The 26901-nt window shown below is 37.8% G+C and overlaps 3 protein-coding genes across 4 annotated transcripts; all 3 read left to right on the forward strand.

The window, feature by feature from the left end:
• Positions 1–5395: 5395 nt before the first annotated feature.
• LOC104700088 (mitotic spindle checkpoint protein BUBR1) lies at positions 5396–7821 on the forward strand. Its single transcript, XM_087456471.1, has 11 exons — positions 5396–5769; positions 5864–5923; positions 6021–6165; positions 6253–6410; positions 6499–6583; positions 6668–6734; positions 6818–6878; positions 6983–7157; positions 7237–7319; positions 7394–7480; positions 7572–7821. Exons 1-11 carry the CDS (start codon positions 5570–5572, stop codon positions 7633–7635), a joined length of 1185 nt encoding a protein of 394 aa, XP_087312597.1. The 5' UTR covers positions 5396–5569; the 3' UTR covers positions 7636–7821.
• A 1864-nt stretch (positions 7822–9685) lies between these two features.
• On the forward strand, positions 9686–11662 carry LOC104700089 (trihelix transcription factor ASR3). 2 transcript variants are annotated; one of them, XM_087458160.1, is made up of 3 exons: positions 9686–10489; positions 10584–10628; positions 11080–11662. In XM_087458160.1, the coding sequence occupies exons 1-3, from the start codon at positions 9892–9894 to the stop codon at positions 11388–11390; spliced, it is 954 nt and encodes a 317-aa protein (XP_087314286.1). In that variant the 5' UTR covers positions 9686–9891; the 3' UTR covers positions 11391–11662. The 2 variants fall into 2 exon arrangements, with proteins under 2 accessions (XP_087314286.1, XP_087314288.1); XM_087458162.1 differs by having other exon boundaries at positions 9692–10489; positions 11084–11662.
• A 453-nt stretch (positions 11663–12115) lies between these two features.
• Positions 12116–18056, forward strand: LOC104700090 (RNA polymerase II C-terminal domain phosphatase-like 3). The gene is made up of 12 exons (XM_010415544.3): positions 12116–13306; positions 13445–13580; positions 13655–13710; positions 13806–13866; positions 13981–15321; positions 15401–16027; positions 16102–16248; positions 16327–16595; positions 16673–16784; positions 16871–17128; positions 17209–17255; positions 17337–18056. Exons 1-12 carry the CDS (start codon positions 12681–12683, stop codon positions 17398–17400), a joined length of 3744 nt encoding a protein of 1247 aa, XP_010413846.1. The 5' UTR covers positions 12116–12680; the 3' UTR covers positions 17401–18056.
• Positions 18057–26901: the final 8845 nt, after the last annotated feature.

Raw genomic sequence — 26901 nt, forward strand, 5'->3', positions numbered from 1 at the left:
GTGCCAACTTGGCGTAACGGTGCTTAACTTGATCATTTTTTTTGCCTTTTTTCTTTTTTTTTGGTTACAAATCGAATGAGTTTTGGGCGAATCAACGTAAAGATGATATACTCACTCGTTAAAGAGTTTGTGAATTCCCAAGAAACAAGAAAGTTAAAGAGTTTGTAACTCACTTTGTAGTATAGTCTAGTTCTATTAAAGCGAATAACTGGAAAAAAAAAATGGTATCGAACCGTCAAAATTTGAAGTATAGAATGTGGGGTGGGATGATAGTGCTTAGAGTATAAAATATTTCTATTTAAGACATGATGTTTGGGGGTAAACGTACGACGCAAGGCTTATTAGTTTTAGATTTTAGTAGTAAACAAGCAAATGTAACATTGAATGCGAATGCGATGATAACATGCATTTGAAGACTTGTTTGTTTGTTCCCCCCTCCCGACCCAAACTTAAAACGTCAATAAAGGAGACCATGTTTGTCACATTCGCAGAACTGATTTATATACCATTTATGTAGTATTTCTGTATTTTTACTTTTTCATCATTTCATTTTTATTTATTTGCTTCTATGAACTATTTTCAAAGATTGTGAGATTGATTATATATATAAAGAGAGAAGAAATAATGTCGGTGGGAGTTGTTACAATCAATTCCAATCAAAGAAAAAGACTTTCTAATCATCGAGTACATTTTGTTTGCTTGGTCGAGCTAAGCCTTAAGCGTGTAACGCAATGTATGTGATCATCCCTTGTGCAACCGACAGACAGAGAGAATCTTTGTAGAGGAACTGATTTAGCTTCCAAGTCAAAAAGTAAAATTATGCTCGTAATTTAAAGAGAAGGTAAAAAAGCCCTTCATCTTCCCTTTATTTTTGGCTTTTGGTTGTTAATGCTACTATTATCCAAAAAAATATCTAATTTAGAAGAAAATAAGATATAGTAAACATTCTTTACTCAGGATTATTGTGTTATTACTAAGATAGTTAAAAAAAAAATTAGATAAAAAACACTTGTTTCTCTTGTATTCAATTTTATTTTTGTAACTAAAATATATCAATACAATACAATAAAAGTACAATGTATTACTCTCCTTATCTGACACATCAATTAAAATGGCTAGTCTATCAAATTAAAACAATTAATACATATCAGCTTTTTTCCTAGGTGGACACATAATTTTTTTTGTCATTGTTAAAATTGACAGATTTAATAGTCGATTTATTCTTCTTCTTCCTATCGATCGGATTCCGCCTAATTTGTACAAATACTTTTAGGAATATTTGATTGTTTGATTTAGAGATTCCGATTCGCAGTCCGATTTTGGGTACTTTTGTGATTCTGGGTTTGGTTTTGGTGTCACATATGATTCACCGATTCTATAGAGCTCTCAGGATTTCACTCACGTAACTAGCTTCGTAAAGCTATCATGGTGGCTCACGGTTGCAACTTCTTCGGTTGCGTCAGTTAAGCTTATGTGGTTAGATCTGGTGTCTTAGTTTTTGGTGGGATTAACGAAATCTGCGACGATCTCCGGTGGTTAGGTTAGCTCCTTTGGATTCAAAGACCTATTCGTCTCTCAGTTCAATACATTGTTCGATTTCAATCTCAAATGCTTCACTTGTCAAATTGTGAGATTAAGAAGGTACGTTAAGTCGAATTGTTTGAAATTTTACTGTTTCTGATTTTGATTCTTACAAGGAGTAGTTTCCGTTAAGGATATACAATGGATTCATGAAACATTTGGGGGTAGAGCTTTCAAAAATTAGCATAGCCATTTTGGATTGGATCTAAGTTTGTCTCCGATTGGAGAATTTTGTTGTTTTTGATTAAATAGCTTGACATAACAAGGATTCTTTTCTTCGTGATGAATTTTGAGATACATGTTTTCGATTACAAATGTTTCTATGTGGGTATTGTTGCTCTCTATGGCTCTACGATGTCCATTAATAGTGGAACTTTTAGAGAGTAGATGTTTTTTTTTGTAATCTTTTTGCTAAATAGAGATAAAACAAAAAGTCTAATTTTTGTAATTTTTATTTTTACTTTGTAATATAATCTTTTGTGTTGTGATTTCACATAATTTAGGGGGTGGTATTGGAGGCGAGAATTTGAAAGAATTTATTAGAAAAGAATTAATGACATAATTCATAGATTTTCTTGTATTGTAAAAGATTTTCAAATCTTTCTTTGTGATTCTAAGGACAATAATTTGTATTATTTTATTAGATTTGAATAAAATTTAATATAATTGAAAATGGATAAATTTTTCTAGTTTCCATCTAACGTAGAAAAGAGCAGACTAGTTTCAAACAACAACAAAAACAAACTGAAAATGGATAAATTTGCTCCTTCATCCTCTATCCACGAAGGCTAGGAGTTAAAAACTTCAACAGAAACAAACACTACAATAGTTTATGGAGTTTCAGGATCACGACCTTGACCAGCAAATTCCTGTAGATGATACTTAACACCAAGGCCCATAATTTACATATTATATTCCCTTCTAAAAGACTTCATTCGACTTAAGTAATTCGTGTAAGTCTTATTGCATTTAAGCTTTTTATTTAGCATTGGTAGTATCTTTGTCTCTACCGTAGCTTTACTTATCGAACCGTTTTTGTCACGCCACCCCCGTTTGATAGCTTCAACTAATGCAGCTTGCAACTCTTGACTCTCTTCAGATGTCCAAGAATTATATGGATTTTTCTTAGTTTTTGTTTTTGTGTGTGACTCTTCTCCTGTATCCATTCTAAAGAGAAAAAAGCAAAAAAAAAATAAGGAAATGACTTAACATGGGAGTGTAAGTAACTATATAAAATTGAAACAGAGAACTTACGAAGGATGACTGTGGTTTTCGTGAGATGATAGTTGTTTGTTTTGCTTTTGAGAAGTGAAAGGATCTCCGATATTATATAGGAGAAGAATCATTGTAACAAATACTACTTTTTAGGGATTTTATGATTTTGATAAGAGCAGATGGTAATTTAAAATTTGAAAACAAACATGCTAGAATTTCCATAAAAATTATCAGCTGATCCGATACATGAGAGCACAAACTTCACACTAATCTTTCGAATATCCACAAAGAATATTTAGTCAGTATCACTTTTATCAAATCACAGTCTGAATTAAAACAAATACTAATAATGTTGCTCATTTAATAATAATAGTCTCACTTTCAATATCTCGATGTTTAAAAGACGTATGCTCTGTTCCAATTAGTTTTGAGAACAAAGAGATCAAAGTAAATCACATACGACTACATGACTCTATTTGCAAAGGTTTTGAAATCAATGCATCATGTAAGAGAGGAGACAATGACATCGACCGAAAGCAAAAAAAAGAAACACATGGTTGGAATCGAAATAACGCAGCAGCTTGAGAAACAGTACAAAAGAGAGAGAGAGCCTGTTCGGATTCATGTCGCTAGCGACAACAAGTAGCGATCAAAAAATACTTTATAATAAGTTTTTGGAAGGCAATATCAGGGGAGAGTACAACGCCGGTGTTAATATCAGAGACGCTGCAACTTACCAAAACAGTCGCCGAGAAAACCAGCGATACACGTTATAGTTAGAATCAAATAAAGTGTCGCCGATTGCCGATGATGAATGACATGACATTGAAATATTTGATCGCTCGCCTCAATCTCGCGACAAGAAAAAGAACCTTCAAACCAGCCGCGCCACTGCTGTAAGAATCGTACTGAAGAACTTGCATGAGTTTTCTGGCTATTTTTTATTATTATTTCGTGCAAAGTATTATCCAAATCCTAGCTTAAAAGGTCAGACTTTTTTCTTCGCAATTTGCACTAACAATTCTTTAACATTCTAGTTAAATATAGTTGCTATTAAAAAAATACATAACATCCAATAACACTAAAATTTAATAGAAATGAAAAGTTCATGACTTGAATAACACTAGATTCTGAAGTAATTTAAAAGACTGTTTTAAAGTACTTAATCCAATAACAGATGAATTTAAAAGACTTGATAAAATGTTTAATCCAATAACACTGGAATTCAAATGTCTAATAATTTCTCTAACATTCTCGCCTCCAATACAAATAAATTATGATATTTATAATATATCAATTTATCTAAAAACTGATAAATTATAAATTAGATATAATTAAAAAGTAATGTATAAATACATAATATTGTGTAAATACATAAATACTATAAATATATAAAAACTATCTACTTGTTACAATATGTACATATATATATATAACCAGTTGTTAAAAATATGCTATGGATAATGAAATAAATAGTAGATTTATTTTTGTTATTAAATAAATAACAATCGCAAAAGAAAAAACGCTATTATTAATACAATAATAATAGCATGGAAGAAAACCGCTATCTAAAGTACCAGAGTTATCATTGCAGGCGATCTCATAGCATTTGTATTAACACTATCACATTGTTAGATAGCGTCTTTCACGCACTATTAATATCCTATTTTCCTGTAGTGACAGATCTGAAAAATGTTCCCTTGCATGTGTGATGAAAGGTGGCTTTCATGGAAAGTAGACTAGGTAACTCCAATGGAGTGAGAATTTCGAAAAAATCTTAAGACTATCTATAGATCTTAAGATGCTCTATCAGTCTACCATTTCCAATGATTCAGTTAATAAGAGCTTTAAAAGAAAAAATAGGTATAGGGATGATGGTGATCAGTTAAAGCAGGACAAGAAATGAGAAAATTATGGATAAGACTTGCAGTGGCACCACCATATTGTACAATTTGGAGGACTCCAAGCTGGGGTTGGACGAGAAATTATGTGACAGTAGTGGACTTCAAGAGATTTCTGTTGACTTGTGCAATTCGTTCTTGATCGATTAGTTGGTCTGTACATATGACATCTATAATTGACCTATACATTCAAATATATTCAAATATACATTCAGATATACGTTTAATTTTATTGGTTTTATGAAAACTGAACATTTTGGATTCACTATATTTACATCCAAAATCTTCAGTATTGTTTTAGTAATAGAAAAATATCATTTTGAAGTCAAAGAAACAAAACTTATATTCGAAAAGAAAATTTATGAAATAAAAAACTCAAGTCTCATATGATGATGTAAATAATAATAGCAAAAAAAATAGCATTGAAATTATAAGAAATTTATGAAATTTGATTCCAAACAACATATATTAATTAAATTATAAAATGGAAAAAAAAAAAAATCAATTCCGCGGCATAGCGCCGGTCCAACCTAGATGAAATACTAATATTCTCATGATATTAAGGCTCGGTGTGGACTCTTGTATAAAATTAATTTATCGTTTGAAATAATTTAAGATTCGGTTTAATAAGTTTCGGTTCGGTTTGGTTTTCAACGATGGCCAGCCAAGTGGAAAACGGCTCCGCTACATATTTAAATATCCTGGCCCATTGAAGCTAGGCCCAACAAAAGCGTCTACACGCTCCGACTGTGCGTATATCATTGAAACAAAGTTGTGACGCTCTCTAATTGAGTAAAACTAACGGCTATATTCCCCTTGAATTTAAAAAATCCTCCCCCCCCTCCCCCCCCAAGTCGAGCGAAGAAGCAACGATGGCCGCCGAAACTAGGGTTCAGATCTCAGATCCAGAAGCAGAGTTTCTGAATTCGAAGCAGGAGACTGGATACGAATGGGAGCTTTTCAAGGAGAACGTACGACCATTGAAGCGAGGACGTAATGTTGGTATTCTCAACCACGCTCTTAAATCACAATCCGACCATCAATTGAAGAAAGATCTCGTCGAGAAACGCAGGTACTTCTTTCAATTTCACATCTTTTACTCTTGGGTTTTAGTTCAATCGATCGATTCTTGTTTTGATTTTTGTGGCTGTTTCGTTGGGAATTAGGAAGTTGATTGAAGCCATTGATGAGTACGACGGTGATGACCCATTATTTCCTTGGATCGAGTAAGTTGAAAAATCGCAACTTTTTTTTTTGGTTTCTTGAATTAATCTTTATGATGTACCAATTTGTAAACCTGAGGCTTTGGGTTCTTTGGAAAAGGTGTATAAAATGGGTACAGGAGGCTTTTCCACCAGGAGGAGAATGCTCTGGACTGTTAGTGATATATGAGCAGTGTGTTCGTAAGTTTTGGCACTCGGAACCTTACAAGGATGATCTCCGTTATCTCAAAGTTTGGTTGGAATATGTAATGTTCTCTTCTTTTTTTGTTTAACCCCTTTTCAAGATATGCTTTTTATATTTAGAGAGAGTACTCATTGTTGTTGTTTTGTAGGCGGAGCATTGTGCTGATGCAGAAGTTATATACAAGTTTTTGGAGGTTAATGACATTGGGAAGACACATTCTGTCTACTACATTGCTTATGCTTTGCACATGGAGTTTAAAAATAAGGTGAAAACTGCTAATGAGATCTTCAATCTCGGAATCTCTAGGTAATCTTTATTTACGAATGTAAATCACAGTTCTATGTTTCTCTCCTTCAAGTTATTGGTCTAATTGAGTAGTGGAAACTTGTTGTAGAAATGCAAAGCCTGTGGAAAAGTTGAATGATGCGTACAAGAAATTCATGGTGAGAACGATGAGAAGGTCCAACACAGCTGAAGAAGTAAGAAGTTTTTGTCTGTTTGTAGTATATCTATGCGTGTTCTAAGATTTTCTACTTCGTTATTAATGGTCTACTTACGGGCAGGAACCAAAGGAGAATAATGACTTACCGTCAAGAAGCTTTGGCACTTTATTGTCCAGGAAAGATAATAGTGAGTCACATTAACTTTACTTTGTAAAATCACTGTAGTGTTTTGAATAAGCTCTCTTACATACCTGAGAATGTTTTCTACAGATGCAAGAAGGCAGGCATTAGGAAGTTCTAACACACAAGCCAAAAAACTAAAACCGAATCAGTAAGCAGTTTGATTGATTTTGTATTTCTCTGCTTCTTTTCATTATCCGCATTTGTTTTACTCAACTCATGCCGTTATATTATTGTGCCCTTTGTCTTTTGCAGATCATCCAAGTCACCTTTTCCTATCTACACAGATGCAGTTTCAGACACTACATCAGGGAATCAACCAGAATCAGACAAGTCAAAGCCAGAGTTTGGTAGTTGGCTCAGGCTTGGAGGCCGAGCTGAGAGGAACAAAGAAAACAATTCTTTACCTAGAAAATGGGCATCATTCAAGGTTTTCCCCTCTACCATCCTAAACAAAACTATCTATCTCTGTAAATTGATCACTTAACTGTGTTTATATAACCTCACAGGTACCTCAGAAACCTATAGTGAGAACTGCAGCAGCCTCTGCTTCAACCTTTGAGGTTTTTGTCGATGAAGAAGAATGCGCAGAGTAAGTTTGGCAATTTTTTAATGTTTCTTTGGAACAAGACATGTTCCCATCATTAACTTGATTATGAAATGCAGAGAGGGAGGAGACAAGAAGAAGATTGATGAAACTATCTCATCATCATCAAACGCTCTGCCCCTTAATGATGGCCGTGAGATAAAGAAGTAAACAAAAAAACTTCTCTAGATTCACTAAACATATACTATTATTTCATGACTTGTAGTATCTGACAATGTTTCCTTCAAAAAACTGCAGAGAAACAGAGCTGCTTCGACAGAACCCTTTAAGACATTTCCCACCCAACAGCTTCCTACGATGATGATGATGATGATGATATTGGACATTCATCTCCACACGATCTTCTGGCTTGAGATTTGAGCTTTTGTCTATAAAGCTCCTTGTATTTGCCTATTTGTATTCTGTGATGTACTGAAATTATGTACCATGATAAGCCTTGCATGTTTTAAAAAACTATTGTTCTTTAATCAAAATATCAATTCAGCTTGTTTACTGGTTTGGTAACCGTTGGATATTTAGGAAGGTCACACTCACACATTGTTCCAAACGAATATTCGAGTTCCAATTGAATATGCAAACATGTAGACGTAGGTTCACCTTGAGAATATTGGTACGTATTTGACTAATTTGAAATAAGAATTCATAGAACTAGATATTTGTATATATAACGAGACTGACCAAGTTTGTTGCAAATTACGAATTTGCTATTAGAGTCTGCTGCATACTTCACATAAACACATCTATAATTACAATCATGTCATCCTGAAAAAGTTACTTTTCTCCTTAAGTAATTAGTTAACAAAAAAATAAAACTTTATACAGTATCAGTTTCCACTAAACTCTCCTAAATGACTACTTTATGTTTATCCCTATACGATTTGTTTTAAATTAAGGAAGCATTACGATAATAACCTAAATGTAGGCAAGCTCATTGGTTAATATGGCATGTGACTTTTTGCCAATAAATTTGTTGGTGTCTGTCTAATTGTCTATCTAGGCAACTAGCGTACCTATGTTTTACAAAAGAGTTTCACTGTAATGGATGCGTATGGGATGGGTACAAACTACAAACTACAAAAGATAATTTTATTGGGCACTCGTTCCAGAGAAAATAAAAATTAAAAGTGGCTTTAAGCGGATGGGAGGGGGCATAAACATAATCAAGCATTAATAGACATTTAAATTAATGATTAAAAACGAATGATGCGTTTTTTTAGAGATAGACTTTGAGTGGTAAACAAAGGATTATGAAACACAAAAAAAAAAACCTTGGGAATTTTATTTTGTGTTAGTGGTAGGGGCATCATTTCATTTCATTATCTCTACCCTTTAGGAGTTTTAAGGGTTCCCTATAGTGCAATACTTTTCGTTAAGAGCTACGTACTAAACATAATAGTATCTGACTTAGTCAAGCTTTTTACTAAAACATTTTCACTCTGTGCGTACGATAAATATTAAGCTTTGGTTAATACTTCAAAACATACAAAAAGTTCATGTCTCTCACTTTTTGTTTAGTCGGCTCAAGTTTCACTTCTCAAAGAACATTATCGTTTCAACTTGTTTTGGACGATTTATACATGTTTACTCTTGAAAACAAACTTTGCTCTATAGTTTTAGAGCTCTAGAGTGTTTCTCTCTCGTTCTAATATTCTAATAATCACAAACGTTATACTCCTCTAGTAATATCTCTCTTGCAAAATTCTACAATTTCTATACGCACGTGAATTCCCCAAAACCAAAGAGAATCAAAATGGTTAAACCAGATACTTAAAACTGTCATTATCATAAGCTGACAAAAATGTAGAAAACCCCAAAAAAAGAAATGGAGGAAGAATTGACCAAAACGCCATATGTAAAGGATTATGGAGTAAAAGCAATTTATGGTAGTAGTTGGACACAAAATAAACCAATAGAAATCCCCAAAGGGCGCGTTTAATGCCATAATCTACGCCCCCCTCCACAAATTATCTACACACAACCTATCAATATGAATTTTGAAATCAAATTATAAATATATGTGCATTATCTAACATAAAAATATATGTAGCTTTTTTTTTGTTTTTAAGAGTGAATCTAAGCCTTAGAAAATGAAGTGATGATAGTGATGTGTCAAAAAAAAAAAAAAATCAAGCAACACAGCCATATTGACATATCAAAAGCAAGTAACCCCTAATTGGACTTCAAGGAATTAAAGATAATGATGGTGTACTTTGATTTTATTATGCCCTTAAAAATTCAACTTACATCTACATGAACCCTAAGACTGTGTTAAGGGACGAAATTAAATAAGACGATTTTAAGGGTCAATTTATCTACAGTTTTTAAGTTAACAAATTCCGAAAAAATAAAATGATTAGTATCCATAAAAAGTCATTATCTAATGAAATAAAATCATTTCTTCCTCTCTTTCATTTTGCTCTCTCTCTCTCTTTCTCTCTATCTCCGGCTCTAAGGCCGTAACGGTATGTTTTCGATATAACGCCGTTAAGTCTAAACCCGTTTCAACCAGAAACGGAGAAAACAAAAAAAAAAAGGGGGAAGGGAATATTCCGTTTGAATGGCTCTGGAACAACAGTTAGGATTGGGAGTGAGCGCCGTTGACGGCGGTGGTGGAGAGAACAGTAGTGCGCCGTCAAATGACGGTGGAGATGACGGCGTTAAAACGGCGAGGCTTCCTCGTTGGACGAGGCAAGAGATCCTGGTGCTGATTCAGGGGAAGAGAGTGGCGGAGAACAGAGTCCGGCGGGGGAGAGCGGCGGGTATGGCTCTCGGGTCGGGTCAACTGGAGCCTAAATGGGCTTCCGTGTCTTCTTACTGCAGACGCCACGGGGTTAACCGTGGGCCGGTTCAGTGCCGGAAAAGATGGAGCAATCTCGCCGGAGATTATAAGAAGATTAAAGAATGGGAGTCTCAGGTTAAAGAAGAGACGGAGTCTTATTGGGTTATGAGGAACGATGTTCGTAGGGAGAAGAAGCTTCCTGGTTTTTTCGATAAGGAGGTTTATGATATTGTTGATGGTGGTGTCATTCCTCCTCCGGCGGTTCCGACGCTTTCTCTTGGATTGGCTCCGGCGTCGGTCTCGGAGGAGGGGTTGTTGTCTGATTTTGATCGGTTGAATAAGTTGAATTCGACTCCTGTGCCCAAATCAGTTCCTGGTAAACTCAGATCAAAGTTTTAGTCTTTTTTGTTTTGAAGGTTCCTCTCACCATGAGTCCAATGCTAATGAAAAGTTCAAATTTTTGTATGAAGATGTTGTAGACGAGGAGAAGCAAGAAGCTTGTGGAGCAGATCAAGGTTTGTTTTTTTTTTTTTTTTTTTTTTTTTTTTTTTTTTTTTTTTTTTGTTATTCTCATTAGATCGTTCGTGCTAGGATTCGAACCAGTGACATGGACCGGACCGGCCGATCCTGTCATTAATATAAGCTTGGACTTGGTACAAAGGAAAATTGTGTCAATAAGTGTAGTAGGGTCTTAGTGGTTTGCAAAGAAAGTTATAGTTTGATTTGGAGGATTTTATACATTTTTACTTTTGTGTGTGTGTTACATCTCCGTTTTTGCTTTGATCTAGTCTTAGAGCTCTAAGTAGTTATGTGGGATATGTTGTCATCTAAGTGAGATGGTTTCGGAATACCAAATGCATCACTAATTGTGTTAAAATGCTAGTTGAAATTTATAGTTTTTGGTGTATGATCTTTGCGTTTTTTTTATCTTGTTTATCACCTAAGAGTTGATTTTTGAATTTGAAGGTAGAGTGAAAGAGAAACATCCAGAAGGAGCAAATGTGGAAGGTGGATCGACATCACAAGAAGAGAGAAAGCGTAAACGAACATCTACTGGTGAACAAGAAGAAGCAGAAGAAGAAGGAGAAACAAAGAAGATGCAGAATCAATTGATAGAGATACTAGAAAGAAACGGGCAGTTGTTGGCGGCACAGTTTGAGGTTCAGAATTTAAACTTGAAACTAGACAGAGAGCAAAGAAAAGATCACGGTGATAGCTTAGTCGCTGTTCTCAACAAGCTCGCAGATGCTGTTACGAAAATCGCAGATAAGTTGTAGATATATATAGTAAAAGTTAGTCGTATATTGCGCTTCTACATTACTTCTCATTCTTTTTTTTTTTTTTTCCATTTACCACCATTGGTGGTGAATGAATATTGATTCCACCACAAGAGAGGCTATACACATCTTATATAAACATTGAGATTTATACGGTTTTTTAGGACATCAGTTGTATTTGTTTTGCCCTTTGGACTGATTCGGATCGGACATCTTGATGGGTTGATGATTTGTTGTTCTATTCAAACATAAAACATGAACTTTGCGGACAATCTCTGCTTTTTTATCTTTTTTTTTTTGTTTGAAAAAATCTGTAGAAACTAAGACATGCTATGACAACATTTCTTGCTTCAATTTCTTTTTTTTAATGTCATACAATTTCTTCACATAAAAATTCCGAGCTTTCACGGTTAGGAGGAGTTGTAATATTTTGTTGTTTTCTTTTAACCTTTCCCATCTTTTTCTGCTATCTAATATAATTTTCGGTAACTTTTGTCAGAAAAAAATAACGAATACTATAAGAAAAATTATAATTATTAGTTAGATACAAGCCGCAGTATAATATAATATATATAAAAAAAGACAAGTAACAGTTAGTTTCATAAAAGCCGCAGACGAGTTTTGACCGGAGGAATAAGTGTACGTTTAGGACGTACTAACATAGTGGTACGTTAACTGACCAACTTTTTGAAGTCAAAAGACTTGGATTGGGATCATCATCGGACACACATAAGTTATAACTCATAACTGGTAAAAAGAAGAAATAAATCAGAGAGAGAGAGAGAGAGATATATCTATTTTGGTCATTTAACATATCCCTCATCTGCCGCAAATCATACGTCGTCCTGACATAATTTTACCTCATTCGGATCGCTGACGTGTACGGTCCAGATTAAACTCAATTAGATTCTCTTCTTTTCTCTCTTTCGTCTCTATTTCTCTCATTTTGCTTCCAAGTTTTCGAAACAATCTCTCAAAATTGGATTTTGGAGAAGAAGAACTCTTTGTTTCTCGAAGGTTGGATCTCGGATCGAGAATATTTTGAAACTGGGGAAAAAAGCTTTGCGAAAAAAAAGAAAAGTTAAATTGATTAACCTTTTCCTTAAACTTGGATCTCTGTTTTTTTTTGTTTGAATCGTTAAATTTGGAGAAGAACCCTAATTTTTTCCGATTTGGAGATCTGTTCTCTAAACCGGGACTAAAAAAAAAAAAAAAAAAGAGGGGGCGATTTTTTGAAATTCAGATTCTTGTTTTCTGGATTGGGTTTCGATCAAAAGTGTTGAGATTTACATGCTTGCGGCTCCATCTGGTTGTTCTAGAACCCTAATTCGAATGGGCAACGATGACAGTTTGATGGCATTGGGTGATGTAGAGGAAGGTGAGATTCCTGATTCGGGTAACACTTCGATTGAAGTTGTTAAGCTGAATACTACTGTGGCCGATATTGGCGGAGACGTCGATGGAGCAAGAGTTGTTGGTAGTGGTGGTGGTGGTTCTAGTGGCAAACCTAGGGTTTGGACAATGAAGGATTTGCTTCATCAGTATCCTGGTTATTGTGGATATGTGAATTCGGGTTTATCTAATCTTGCTTGGGCTAATGCTGTCAAGAACAAACCTCTCAATGAAGGCTTGGGAATGGATTATGAACCCAGAGAGAGTGCTGATAAGATTGTGATTGAAGATAGTGGTGATGAGAAAGAAGAAGGAGAGTTGGAGGAAGGTGAGATTGATTTGGTGGAGGAGTCTGCTTCTGATGAGAATTTGGTTGCAAGAGTTGAGGAGGTTACTGAATCTGTCGTGTTGAAAACTGTTAGTGAAGTGGATGATGACCGTATTCAGAAGGAGAGAGATTTGGAGAACAAAGTGAAACTCATCCGTGGGGTATTGGAGAGTACTTCGTTGGTAGAAGCACAGACGTAAGTCTATCCTGAGAATGGAGAGATCTCATGGGTCTCAATTACTTGATGATGATGATGATGAAAAATTTAAAACATCTCTCTGAGTTGATGACTGTTGTTTGATTTTTTTTGTCCATGTTTTTGGTTCCCTTTCAGAGCATTTGAAGGAGTTTGTTCGAGGCTTTTGGGGGCTTTGGAGTCTTTGCGAGAGCTTGTTTCAGATAATGATGATTTTCCGAAGAGGGATACTTTAGTTCAACTGTCATTTGCTTCTCTTCAAACCATAAACTCTGTATGGCTACTTTTTTACTTAATGCTATATTACTTTCGGATTCCATGTAACTAATCTCTTTTCTTTTATATCAGGTGTTTTGCTCGCTGGATAATATTTCCAAGGACCTTAATAAGGAGACTATGTCAAGGTTGCTTTGAAGCGTGTTTTCTTGCGCCAACCTTTGATTAAACATGCTGGAGTCCTTAGATTGCTTACACACTATTATTGGTTTTTCTTGTGCAGATTGCTAACTCTTGTAAATGACCATTTTTCCCGGTTTCTCTCATCCAACCAGAAAAATGAGGTGTGTTCCTTTGGCTAGCCTGTTGAATTAGCAGAAGTTAAAATCTTTTCCACTATTCCAAACCTTGGGAAGAGTGCCTTCTCTCTTACATAAATACATGTCTTGGTTTTGCAGATAGAGGCCATGAATCAGAATTTAAGTCGTTCTGCTATTGCACTTTATGCTGGAACCAGCAGTGAGGAGAATGTTACTCGAATGACTCAGACAAGTAATGGTGATTTGTTTCTTGCCAAAAAGCTGTCTTCAGAAGGTACCCATCGAGGTGCTTCCTACGTAAGGAGTAGGTTTCCTATGCTACCTCTGCTAGACCTTCATAAGGATCATGATGCAGACAGCCTTCCATCTCCCACAAGGGAAACAACACCAAGTTTACCAGTAAATGTTCGCCATACAATGGTTAAACCAGGTTTTCCCGTTGGTAGAGAGAGCCAAACCACTGATGGTGCCAGAGTCTATCCATATGAGAGTGATGCCCTTAAAGCAGTTTCTACTTACCAGAAAAAGTTTGGTCTTAATTCAGTATTTAAGACAGATGACCTTCCAAGCCCAACACCATCAGGAGAACCTAATGATGGCAATGGAGACATTGGTGGAGAGGTTTCTAGTTCTGTTGTTAGGGGCTCCAATCCGGGGACCCTCCTAATTTATGGGCAAGACGTTCCTCTACACTCCAATTTCAGTTCTAGAAGCATGCCTGTTGCAAATGCTGTATCTAGCACTGTTCCACCGCATCATCTGTCAATTCATGCTATTTCTGCGCCAACTACTGGTGCTACGCAAACAGTTCTTGCAGTTGATCAAACAGTGAAACCTTCTGCAAAGAGTCGAGATCCAAGACTACGGCTTGCGAAACCTGATGTTGCCAGTGTAACTATTAATTCTTACTCGTCCGGTGATGCTAGAAATCTTTCAAAAGTAGAACTTTCTGCAGACTTGGTGAACCCAAGAAAGCAAAAAGCCGCTGATGAACTTTTTATTGATGGGCCTGCATGGAAAAGACAAAAGAGTGATATGGATGCACCAAAAGCAGCTGGAGTTGGTGGCTGGCTAGAGGATACAGAAATATCAGAACTTCCAAAAGTGGACACCAAGCCCAGGCTAATTGATAACGGTGTAACATCTATGACAACAAGTGTTTTGCCCACTAGTGCTATTTCTGTGAGCCAAAAAGTACCGACAGCTTCAATTGACGCTGCATCATTGCAATCTCTTCTCAAGGATATCGCAGTAAATCCTACAATGCTATTGAATCTCCTTAAAATGGGTGAAAGGCAAAAGGTACCTGAAAAAGCTCTTCAGAAGCCCGTGGATCCAAGAAAAGCAGCTCAACTTCCTGGCTCTTCCGTGCCACCAGGGGTATCTACACCGTTTAGTGTATCCGCATCAAATGCTTTAGCTGTTAATTCTTCAAAGCCAGCAGGAGTACTTCAGGATTCTTCCCAAAACTCCCCCTCAGTGAGTATCCTTTATATAAACGGATTGTAGAACCTGTTCTTTCAATTTTTCTCCAAGTAACTCATTTTTTATCCTTCAGGACGAATCTGGAAGCATCCGCATGAAACCTCGTGATCCTCGCCGAATCCTGCATGGAAGTACTCTTCAAAGAACGGACTCTTTGGTGGAAAAGCAGTCCAAAGTTAACGAGTCCTCTACAATGGGAACCTTGACTAATAAGGGTAAGACAGAAGACTTAGAAACACCTTCCCAGCTTGTGCCACGGCAAAATATTAACCAGAATGGTACCGGCAAAATGAAAATTTCGGGTGGAAAGACACCAGATTTTTCAGCACAATTCACCAAAAACCTGAAAAATATTGCTGATATGGTTGTTGTATCACAACAAGTTGGCAATCCCCCAGCAACCACGCAGTCAGTAGAGCTTAAGACGGAAAGAGATGTTAAACATAATCCTTCAAATCCCAACGGCCAGGAAGAGGGTCTGTCAGTTTCACCCACATCTGTAACGGCTGTAGCTGGTCCCACTCGTTCGATGAACAGTTGGGGAGATGTGGAACACCTGTTTGAAGGGTATGATGACATGGAGAGAGTAGCTATTCAAAGAGAGAGAGTTCGGAGGTTAGAGGAACAGAAGAAAATGTTTGCATCTCAAAAGCTCTCTCTTGTCTTGGATATAGACCACACCCTTCTCAATTCAGCTAAGGTTAGTTTATCTCCCTTCTAGTTTGATTAATTTTCTTATATTTTTTCTAAAGTTGTTATTTTTGTCGTTTTCAGTTTACTGAAGTTGAATCCCGCCATGAGGAGATATTAAGGAAGAAGGAAGAACAAGATCGTGAGAAACCACATAGACATCTCTTTCGCTTCCACCACATGGGAATGTGGACTAAATTGAGACCAGGGATTTGGAATTTTTTAGAGAAGGTGACGTAGTTAATAATATTTGCTTGCTGTTTAAATCTGTGTGCAAGACTTTAATGTAACTTTTCTTGTGAATTTCAGGCTAGCAAGCTGTACGAGTTACATCTTTACACAATGGGCAACAAATTGTATGCTACAGAGATGGCCAAACTGCTTGATCCCAAAGGGGTTCTCTTTAATGGACGAGTCATATCGAAAGGAGATGATGGAGATCCCATTGATGGAGACGAACGAGTTCCTAAGAGCAAAGATTTAGAAGGAGTGATGGGTATGGAATCGTCTGTGGTGATCATAGACGACTCTGTCCGCGTGTGGCCTCATAACAAAATGAATTTAATAGCTGTTGAAAGGTATCATCTTTCGCACTATGGCTAACATGAGACTGTATAATATTTGTAGGCTGATGTTAATTATATTTTTGTGGCAGATATCTTTATTTTCCTTGTAGTAGACGACAATTTGGGCTTCTAGGTCCCTCTCTTCTTGAGTTAGATCGTGATGAGGTACCTGAAGAGGGCACATTGGCATCTTCATTAGCGGTCTGCACTTTATCTATACACCTTGTTATGTTATTTTCTACTAGTCGTTTTGGTTGTCAGCATCATGACATGGTTTCACTGTACAGGTCATTGAGAAAATACATAAAAGTTTCTTCTCGAACACTTCACTAGACGAAGTAGATGTGAGAAATATTTTAGCTTCCGAGCAACGAAAGATATTGGCTGGTTGTCGGATTGTATTTAGTCGGATAATCCCAGTGGGTGAAGCCAAACCGCATTTGCATCCCTTGTGGCAAACAGCTGAGCAGTTTGGTGCTGTCTGCACAACCCAGGTGGATGAACATGTGACTCATGTTGTCACCAATTCTCTTGGTACCGACAAGGTAAGGAAGTCTGCAAAATTTAACTGTTGGGCCGAACAAGAAACATCATTGGGATATTCTGAATGTGTTTGTTTGAGCAGGTAAATTGGGCACTAAGCAGAGGTAGATTTGTTGTTCATCCTGGCTGGTAAGGCCCTTTTGGTCTCCTTTTAAAGATACAATCACTGGTCTCTTCCTGTTTGTAATAGTTTTCATCGTCTGAGTGCAGGGTGGAAGCATCAGCTTTTCTGTACCAGAGAGCAAATGAGAACTTATTTGCCATCAACCCGTAAACCAAATCCGTTATCCCCCCCCTCTTAATTTCCCCACCACATGGTGGAATTTGAGACTTGAGAAGCCTGAAAACCCAATAGGTCATATCAGGTTGATTAGGCTAGTCCCCGGGGGTTGTCAGGTTGGGGGTACATAGTCATTATTTCTCCCTAAAAAGAGGCAAATTCATTAACATGCCAAAGGTATTGGGGCTTATAACAAATGAGCTCCACATTGTGTCAATGGTCGAGAATCGATCTACTAACTTAGGGAGGACGAAGGAAACTGGTCCATCTCTGGGTGTAAAAATAACACCAGAGAGATTCAGCAGTAGAACGTGATGTGTCAGGTTCATATGCCAAAGGAGAGGATCATGCTCAATTTTGGGTCTCGTCTGTTGATTCATGATCGGTTGGCTGGCTAAGATAAATGTTTGTTGTGATATATCTATGTATCTTGTCAGAAGCAATTCTGATGCGGTACCAAGGCAAGAGACAAGATAACAAAGCTTTGATTGAAATGTTGATATGCCTTACTAAAATCCCCAGAATTAGATGTGGTGGAGAAAGCAGATTCATTAAGTAAGACAAAGAGACACCAAAAACTGTTACTTGACCTCCAAGTTATAGATGATTGGGACTCGGATCAATGAAGTACTGATTTCTTTTGATGATCATATAGGAGGACACAAAAAAGTAATAACTATTTTAAACGAATCCGGCAGAATCGGTCCATGCGTGTGCACCACTTGGGTAGTTGATTCGATTATATATGAATCCAGTTTATTATTTTATTGGAGTCAGATATACAAACAACTGAAAAAAAAAGCTGGTGAAATATCTTTTAACAGATACTACGTTTACCTCAACAAACTCTATGGGCGGATAATTTTCCACGTACGTTTTTTCACTATTTTTGATAGGTGAACAAAATCGTCTTCATGGTTAAGAGGTAAAATAAACTTATAAACAGGAATGTTAAAATTAGACAGAAACTATGTTAATATGAAGGAAATCAAAGAATATAAAAGATGATAATATATATATATGTTGAAAAGAAAAGAGATGATAATATAAGTATGTCCACCATCCTAGAGGTAAGTACATGATGATACTACAATATTTGAAGATCGATCCACATGATACAATGATGTTAAAAATGAAAAAGACTCATCTAATGCTATAAAGATCATCAGTAGATAGGAAATTTTTGACATAAGTGTGCATTATTTTAGTTTTGTGAATAGGATCTTCTTTATATTACATCGAAATAGAAAGAAAAAAACATGTCATTCGGTGAAAGCTGGCGTAAATGGGCGACGATAATCAAACTAATTAAGGAAGGAGAGTCAAGACTTAAGACCATGGGAAGAAATGGGTGACGACTGACCTGCTTACCAATCCGAATTCAAGTACGATTTAGAGCTGAGGAGAAATCAAGTATCGAGTCTAGAGTTTTCTTGTTTTGAAAGTGTGTGTAACAAAGATTAATATATATTTTAAAATCAAGTAAATGTATGTTTTCCATCCTATATATATATATATATATATTTTGTACAATCGACAATTCAGAATAGTCAAGTCGCAGATAAAAGGGAAGTCAACCTTTCAACCCTAATTTTCTTCTTCTTCTTCTTCTTCTTCTTCTTCTTCTTCTTCTTCTTCTTCTTCTTCTTCTTCTTCTTCTTCTTTGTTTCTTTTTCCAAAGTTCAATAGTCTCTCTAATATCTCAACCATGAACAACGTCGGCACCTCAAAAGGAAAAAAGAACTACAGGTAAGTGAATGAATCAGTTTATCTAAATTAGATTTGTAATATCGTTTCAGGGCCTTGGTACTCGATCAACACAGGCGTCTTCTGGCTCGTCGAGGAAACCCCAGCCCCTAGTGATCATTTGTTTTCTGCTTATATCGGAGCAGCTCTTCGGAGAATGGGTTATATTGGTACGTTGTCAATATGTGCTTATGGTACTAAGGAGCAGCAGAGCTCCATATATAGATTCTGATCCCGGAATTTTCTTCTACGAATCCCTAGGTGAATTCGTCTTTCACATAAACCTTTTCATCACTCTTTTTTACTTTCTTAAAATTTTCTTAAATTATATTATTATTATTATATGTTTCTACTTTCTAATCTAGTTCTCTCTCTCTCTTGGTGTATATTTTTTTCCAGATAAAGACGCTATAATCCAGAAGATGTTATATGACATGACTACACATGCATCTTGCTTGGCGGATGAGAAGGAAAAATGTTTAATGTTAATCATGAAAAACCCCCGAAAAGACGACGAGATTCTCAGGGTTCTTGGCGCTTTGGAATCAAGAGGTTTCCATGTTCTATTGGTTCAGCCTCCTCATGATGATGATGATGATGATGATGATGAGGCACAACAAGTATTATTTACTTCTACATTATTAGATGGGTTCAAAGCAGCTGGGAGACTGATTATTCTGATGATGATGATGATGATGATGACGAGGATGATGATGATGATGATGATGATGATAATGATGATGATGATGATGATGATGGCTGTTATAGCAGCCAAAGCAGCTGGGAGACTGATTATTCTGATACTGATCATCCTGAGAATTATTCTGATACTGATCCTGAGAACTTAGACGACTCTACTAGTTTCTATCTTTAATCTCTCTATATGTATTTTGAGGGCGTTTCCATCTTTCTTTTCTTTTGTTTAATAAGTTCAAAATTTATTTTCAGTTCTTATGCCTTCTTTTAATTTCTCCAAGAATTTTTAGATTTCATCAGAGGAAAACATTCAACTGTTATTAATAGACCTAGCTCCCCTTTTCAAATCGTTCCAAAACCATTATAATGAAACGTTGCTCTTGGGGTAGTGATAAATCATAAAATATTGTGCTCGGCCAGAGAGGTTCACAGTTCGAAACTCACGGTCCCCAATTCTTTGCAGCTCTTTTTTTGGGTAATGGGCTCATATTATTGTCTTGCAAAATAGTTTGGGCGGGCTCTTATTCTATTATATTCTCAAGCTGGTGGAAAGGTTGCAGTTGCACACATCTTAACCCTTAAGTTATGTTGAGAGATCCAACGGCTGTAAACGAGGCTCAGAATAGGCAAGTCGCAGATAAAAAAGGGAAGTCAAGCTTTTCAAACTCTAATTAGTAATTTTACTCGTCGTCTTCTTCTTCGTCTGAGTTTCTTCTTTTCCCAAAGTTTCAATAGTGCTCTCCTCTAATCTCTCAACCATGATGAATACATGGGTTCTCGCAGGTGCTTACACATGCGTGTTCCGGAACATAGATGATTATCCAATCCCTAAAGATATGAAGCCTGATATGATACATGGGTTCTCGCAGGTGCTTACACATGCGTGTTCTGGAACATGGATGATTATCCAATCCCTAAAGATATGAAGCCTGATATGATTTACTTTTTTTTTGTATAACTGTGAATTTTTCATTAATGAAAATAATTGTAGCGATTACAATAGCTTAGATTACAAAAGATACTTGTTGCACAAAAAAATAAAAACAAGAAAGTATCTATTAGCGACTGGGCTCTAGATAAATCTGAGCCAGCTTTCCATGAGTTTCTTAAACTTCTTCCGGTGGTTCTTTGCCATAATGGCATCACATACTTGTCTATCTAGCATTTTGAATAAGACATGAGCAGGTGTGGCGACTCTGTTGTGGTACTTGTTATTCCTCTCAGTCCAAATTGTATATATAGTGGCATGTGATACTAATCTCCGGAGTGTTTGGGTTGAGATCGAGTCTTTGATGTCTTGCTAAGCTGAAAAAGCATCCCAGGTGTGGAATACAAACGGGCTATAGCCTAATCTCCGAGTCACTTCTAACCAGATATCTTCACTGACATCACAATGCAAGAAAAGGTGATCTCTTATTTCAGGATGGGTATCACAGACACAGCAGGCTGTTGTGTCAACTTGCATTCCCCAGCTTGCTAGACGAGTTCTAGTAGGAAGCCGATCAAGATGAGTAAGCCACATCAGGAAAGCATGCCTCAGGACCGCTCCTCTGTACCATACATGTGGTGTCCAGGGAAGCGGATGTTGCATATGCCTGATAGTTTCCCATGTCTTCTTTGTATTGAAGCAATCATATTTTGTATCCTCTATACTCCACACAAATGAGTCCTCTTCTGAGGTTGATGTAGGTTCTGTGATTGTGGACAGTTGAATGTGAAGGAGTTCTGCCTGAGGAGATCTCGCGGATCGTAAGCACCAACCTGAAGAAGAGCAAGCTTGAGCTACGGAACCGGTCAGAGGGATACCTGTTTGAGAAGGACCCGAGTGTCCAAACAGTCGAATCAGCGGACCTAGGGGAGTCCACCAGTTGTACCAGAAGCTAGCTGTCGTGCCTGATCCCAGTTTGCATCTGATAAATTGGATGGCCAATGGCCGCAGGTGGAGGAGAGATTTCCATGTCCACGAGTTAGGCTTCTTTTCATCATTAGACCAAAAAACCGCATCTTTGATTTTGTTGTTTCTGATCCACTCTGCCAATAAAGAGTCTCTCGCCGAGAACAATCTCCATATTAGCTTCAGCATCAGGTTTCTATTCCATTGACTAAAGTCCCAGAATCTTAAAACTCCGTCTTCTTTAGGCAAACATAAAGTTGTCCAAGAGACTTTTGCATTTGCTTTCCTTGTTATGTCACCATTCCACAGAAATCTTGAGCATAGACTCTCAATAGTTTTTAGACAACCTTTTGGTAAAATGAAAGCAGAGACCCAGAACGTGACTGTGCCATAGATTACCGTAGATATCAGCTCCTTCCTACCAGCATAGGACAGAGCACGGACCGACCAAGAGGAGAACTTTGCAGTGACGCTCTCAATTAAAGGTCGATAGTCAGCAATACGAAGCTTTCTGTGCATCAGAGGAAGCCCTAAGTAGCGAATGGGAAGTGAACCAAGATTGAAGCCAAGTGAAGCTATCTGATTGCTTTCAAGATGGTTCACTCCATCAAGGAACAAATCCGTCTTTGCTCTGTTCATTTCAAGACCAGAAATATGTGCGAATCCTGCAGGACTGAGTTGATAGCTACAAGAGACTCATTTGTACCATCAAAGAATACCATAATATTATCCGCAAATGCCAAGTGAGTAATCTGGGGATTTGTCGCTGACGGGTGATGGCCTATGTGGTTATTGATGTAGGATTAGTTGAGCATGTTTGTGAAGACCTCCATTGCGAGAGTAAATAGATAAGGGGACACTGAGTCACCTTGCCGTAATCCTTTGGCTCCTGGGAAATATCCACAAGATTCACCATTAACAAAAACTGAGAACCTGGTTGTAGTGATGCATTGACTGATCAAAGTCACAAAATGTGGAGGAAACCTCATAGCCTTCAGGACATTCAAGATAAGGTCCCACTGTACCGAGTCAAATGCTTTCTTGAGATCTACCTTCAGCATACCTCTCTCGGAGATGTTTACTTGGTTGTACCCTTGAACCAGCTCTGTTGCCAACAAGACATTTTTGACTAGGAGTCTACCCGAAATGAATGCAGATTGTGTGTTGGAAATGAGCTCTAGGAGAACTGCTTTAAGCCTTTGAGCTAAGATCTTCGAGATTACCTTATAGATGGTGTTACAACATGAGATTGGTCTGAAATCTGTCATCTTAGATGCATTTGGAACTTTCGGTATAAGGGCCAAGAGAGTTTAATTCCAATTTTTTAAAAGCTGACCAGTGGTAAAAAATTCCGTGACAGCTGCCACAATGTCTTTCCCAACAATTGACCATTTTGCCGTGAAAAATTCTGCACAATAGCCATCAGGGCCTGGTGATTTGTTGGTTGGTAGGGAGAAGAGTACGGTTTTGATATCCTCTGCTGTGACTCTACTGTCCAGGAGCTGGACTACTGCCTCAGAGCATCTCTGTGGAAGAATCCCCTGAATCTCCTCCACCATTGATGGCCTTGAATATCCTTTAGATCCTAGGAGTCTTGTATAGAAATCCACTGCTAGCTTCCGGATACCCTGTTCTGAATCGACAATCTGGTCTAGCTCATCCAACAGGTAAAGTATCTGATTCTGTGCCAATCTCGAGGCCACAACAAGGTAGAAGAACTTAGAGTTTCTGTCTCCATCCTCCAACCAGCAAATTCTGGATTTCTGAAGCAAATAAGACTCTTCCACTTTAGCCAGAGTAGACCATTTTGTATGTGCTTCTTTCTCTAGCTGAACAACTTGCGGAGAGTTTGTGCTCAAGAGGATTTGTTGACTGGAGAGGAGTTCCTCATAAGCCTCTGCAGTCCTCATTTCAAGATTTGAGTAGTTCAGTTTACTAAAGTCTTTGATGATGCTCTTGAGCTCCTTGAGTTTTTTGGAAACATTTAGCATTTTGGAGCAGTCATAGGTAACGGCATTCCACCAAGTGCTTAGCAGGTTTGCAAACTCCGGATTGTTGTTCAGTAGTGATAGAAACTTAGAAGGCTTCCTTGGCTTTGGCTTCATAGTATCCAAGAATACACAACAAGGACTATGATCTAAGAACCCTGGTTCACCAAAAACGCCTAGAGAAAGCGGATGTTCTTGAAACCAGACATCATTCATCAAGATTCTATCTAGCTTCTTTGCTATTGGGTCCACTTCATGCTTATTGGACCATGTAAATGTGTTGCCATGGTATGGGAGATCTGATAGGCCAGAGTTTAGCAGGCACTGACTAAGATCACGCATTCCACGTGTTGACGTTACAAAGCTTGGGTTGGAGTGCTCATGGGGGTACAAGATTTGATTAAAGTCACCTAGAACCAGCCAAGGCTTGTTGAGGCAATGTGGTGATACCGCAAATTCTTGGAGCTCTGTCCATAACTCCTTTCTGTAATCACTGGATGTTGAAGAGGCATAGACAATGGATACCACAAGTTCCTTTGTGATAAAGGGAAGCTTGACTAAGCAGGAGACCATCTGAAGTGATTTGGAGAGGATGGTAACAGATACCGACGAGTGCCATAAAACCCAAATTTTTCCTAACTCTAAAAATTCATAATTATTTGCAAAACTCCATCTTGGGGCCACTCGAGAGACAAAACTGTGAGCCTTAGAAGGATGGACGTGGGTCTCTATAATCCCACCAAAAAGAGGCTTATGCATCCTGAGCCATTTCCGTAAACTCCGATGCTTTAGTGGGTCATTTAACCCTCTTACATTACGACAAAAAAATATCCATAAAAAAGGATATGGTTTAGAGTGATAAAGGGCCTCTAGCCCTTGCGCTTGAAACCTTCTTCTTAAGCATTCGCTTAGATATAACTTTGAGAAACCTATCAGATTCCACATCTGGATTATGTTCATCGCCGGATAGACTTTCTGGATCGGATTGTCCCTCAGAGGTTTCTCCCTTGTCCACCTGGTAAGGTATGTGGGTGAAGAGATTTGTAGTTAGGTCTACGCAGAGCTGTCCCTCATCAAGATTTAATCCAGACGAAGAATTCCGGTTTATAGTTGCACTGATTTTGTCCGGAGAAGGTGCCTTGGTGGAGGTCTTGTTGGTTTCTCGAGTTTTGATCACAGAATGTAGATTATGTTTTGTAGACCTTACTGGTTGCCATAAAGCGCTTTTAGGTTGGTGGACAGGAGCAGTTACTTTGACAACTAGTAGTTGGGATTGGATTGGGGCGTTTCCTCGTAATCTATCTTTCTTTGAGCGAGGGCAATCCACCGTGATGTGTTTAATTGAGCCACAGCTCGAGCAGGTTGGAGGGGCTGATGAACACTGGGAGATGGTATGTCCAATCTGTTTGCAGTGACTGCAAAGTGAATGGAGCCCGGGACTCGACACCCTGATTCGCTTTATCTGGCCAGATTCAAATCTCGCATTTACTGCTTCGGAGAGAGGTTTAAGGGAATCAATGACAGTATACACCTTGGCTACTTCCAATTTTATAAGCTTTTCTGTCTGAGGATGTAAACAAACTGGGTGACCTACCTGACCCGCAATGTGCTAGAGTCCTTCTCTGTTGAAAAATTCCAGAGGCACTCCATGGAAATCAAGCCAGACTGGAACCTGTGACAGCTCTGGTTTTTTTGGAGTGACATCGGGAGACCATTTCGCCACAAACATTGTTTGGCTATCTACTTGCCAGAGGCACTGACTGAGGATTCTTCTACGGGTGTTTGGACACGACACCTAAAAAGAAACGAGTTACCTTCCAATTTCGAAAAAATATATCGCGAAATTGTCTGCTCCATATTCCATTAACGATGGCGTGAACAGCTCCCCGCGGAGGTGCTTCTTCGTAGAACTGCTCGAGAATGAAGCTATCCCACATTTTCTTGTTCTTCTCGATGACGGAATTGGGAATAGTTACACATGACTCACCAGAATCTAAGGTAAAAGGTGTACCTTTTTTTCTAGATGAATCGAAGTTCTTTTAATGAGATTCTTCCAGGGGTGGTCCTCACCTTGACAGGAAACCTTTGCCGAGCTCAATACTGGGCCTTGAACTTTAGTGGAGGTGATATTTTTGGTTATTACAGGTACACCGGCTGAAGCAGGAGTAGCTGCGGATATAGGGATTTCAGATCTATGGTTTTCCAATTCTGCGACAGGCGTAGCAGTTGGGGCGGCGTTGTCGGGGTCTTATAACAGGGTCTTGGCTGGCTTCTTGGACGATGCAGGCAAGTCAATTGGTGAAGAGGAGGGGGATCCTTTGCCAGCTGATTCAGAGGATTCAGGTGGGGAGGTTCTGAGATTTGTGAGGTCAGAAGATGCGGTTCCAGTGGGGAGCCCGCGAGGGGGTTTTTTCTTTGGCTTTGGTTTGCCCATGAGGGGAGGAGGGGACCGACACCGAGATCGGCGAAGGTGTAGAGAGAAACAAGAGGATCACGTTTTGGGAGAGAAGTCAACGCTCAAAAGAGGTTCTGAGATATGATTTACTTGAACATTCGATCAGCTCTAGAGAGAATGGGTTATCATGTGGGGATCTTCAAATCAATGCTTTTGGTGACAAGATTAAGCATGACGATATCGAGTTAGATGAATATTTCGATGTCGGAATCTTTTACCTCTCACACAACTGTAAGCGACATGTCCTTAACTTCTTCTTCTTCTTCTTCTTTAATACTCTACTACGATCTCCTCTTTGATATATATATATATATATATATATATATATATATATATGTATGTCTGTGCAGTTCTATATATTATAATGTTACGGGAATTGGTTTTTGGATTGGGCGACAGAAAAAAACCATCAAATTTGATGGTAATCTCAAAAAGTTTCCTTGAAGACAAGGAGACGAAAAGAGTTCTTTGGGCTGTGAAAGCAAGAGGCTTCAATGTTCTCTTAGTACAGCCTCAGCATGAAAGCAGCAGCCAAGCAATATCATCAGAAGAGACAAATAGTCTGTATTTTTAACTTTTTAAGACAAATACAACACGAAAGCAGCAGCCAATCAACATGTCTCATCAAAAATTAAACTGTCTCATGTTTTTTAAAACATCATTCAATATATTAGCAAACCATTTAATTTATGTTATAAGTCCAGAAAACACTGATA

Source organism: Camelina sativa, chromosome 7 (assembly GCF_030686135.1).
Source record: "Camelina sativa cultivar CO46 ecotype springtype chromosome 7, ASM3068613v1".
Classification (NCBI taxonomy): Eukaryota; Viridiplantae; Streptophyta; class Magnoliopsida; order Brassicales; family Brassicaceae; genus Camelina; species Camelina sativa.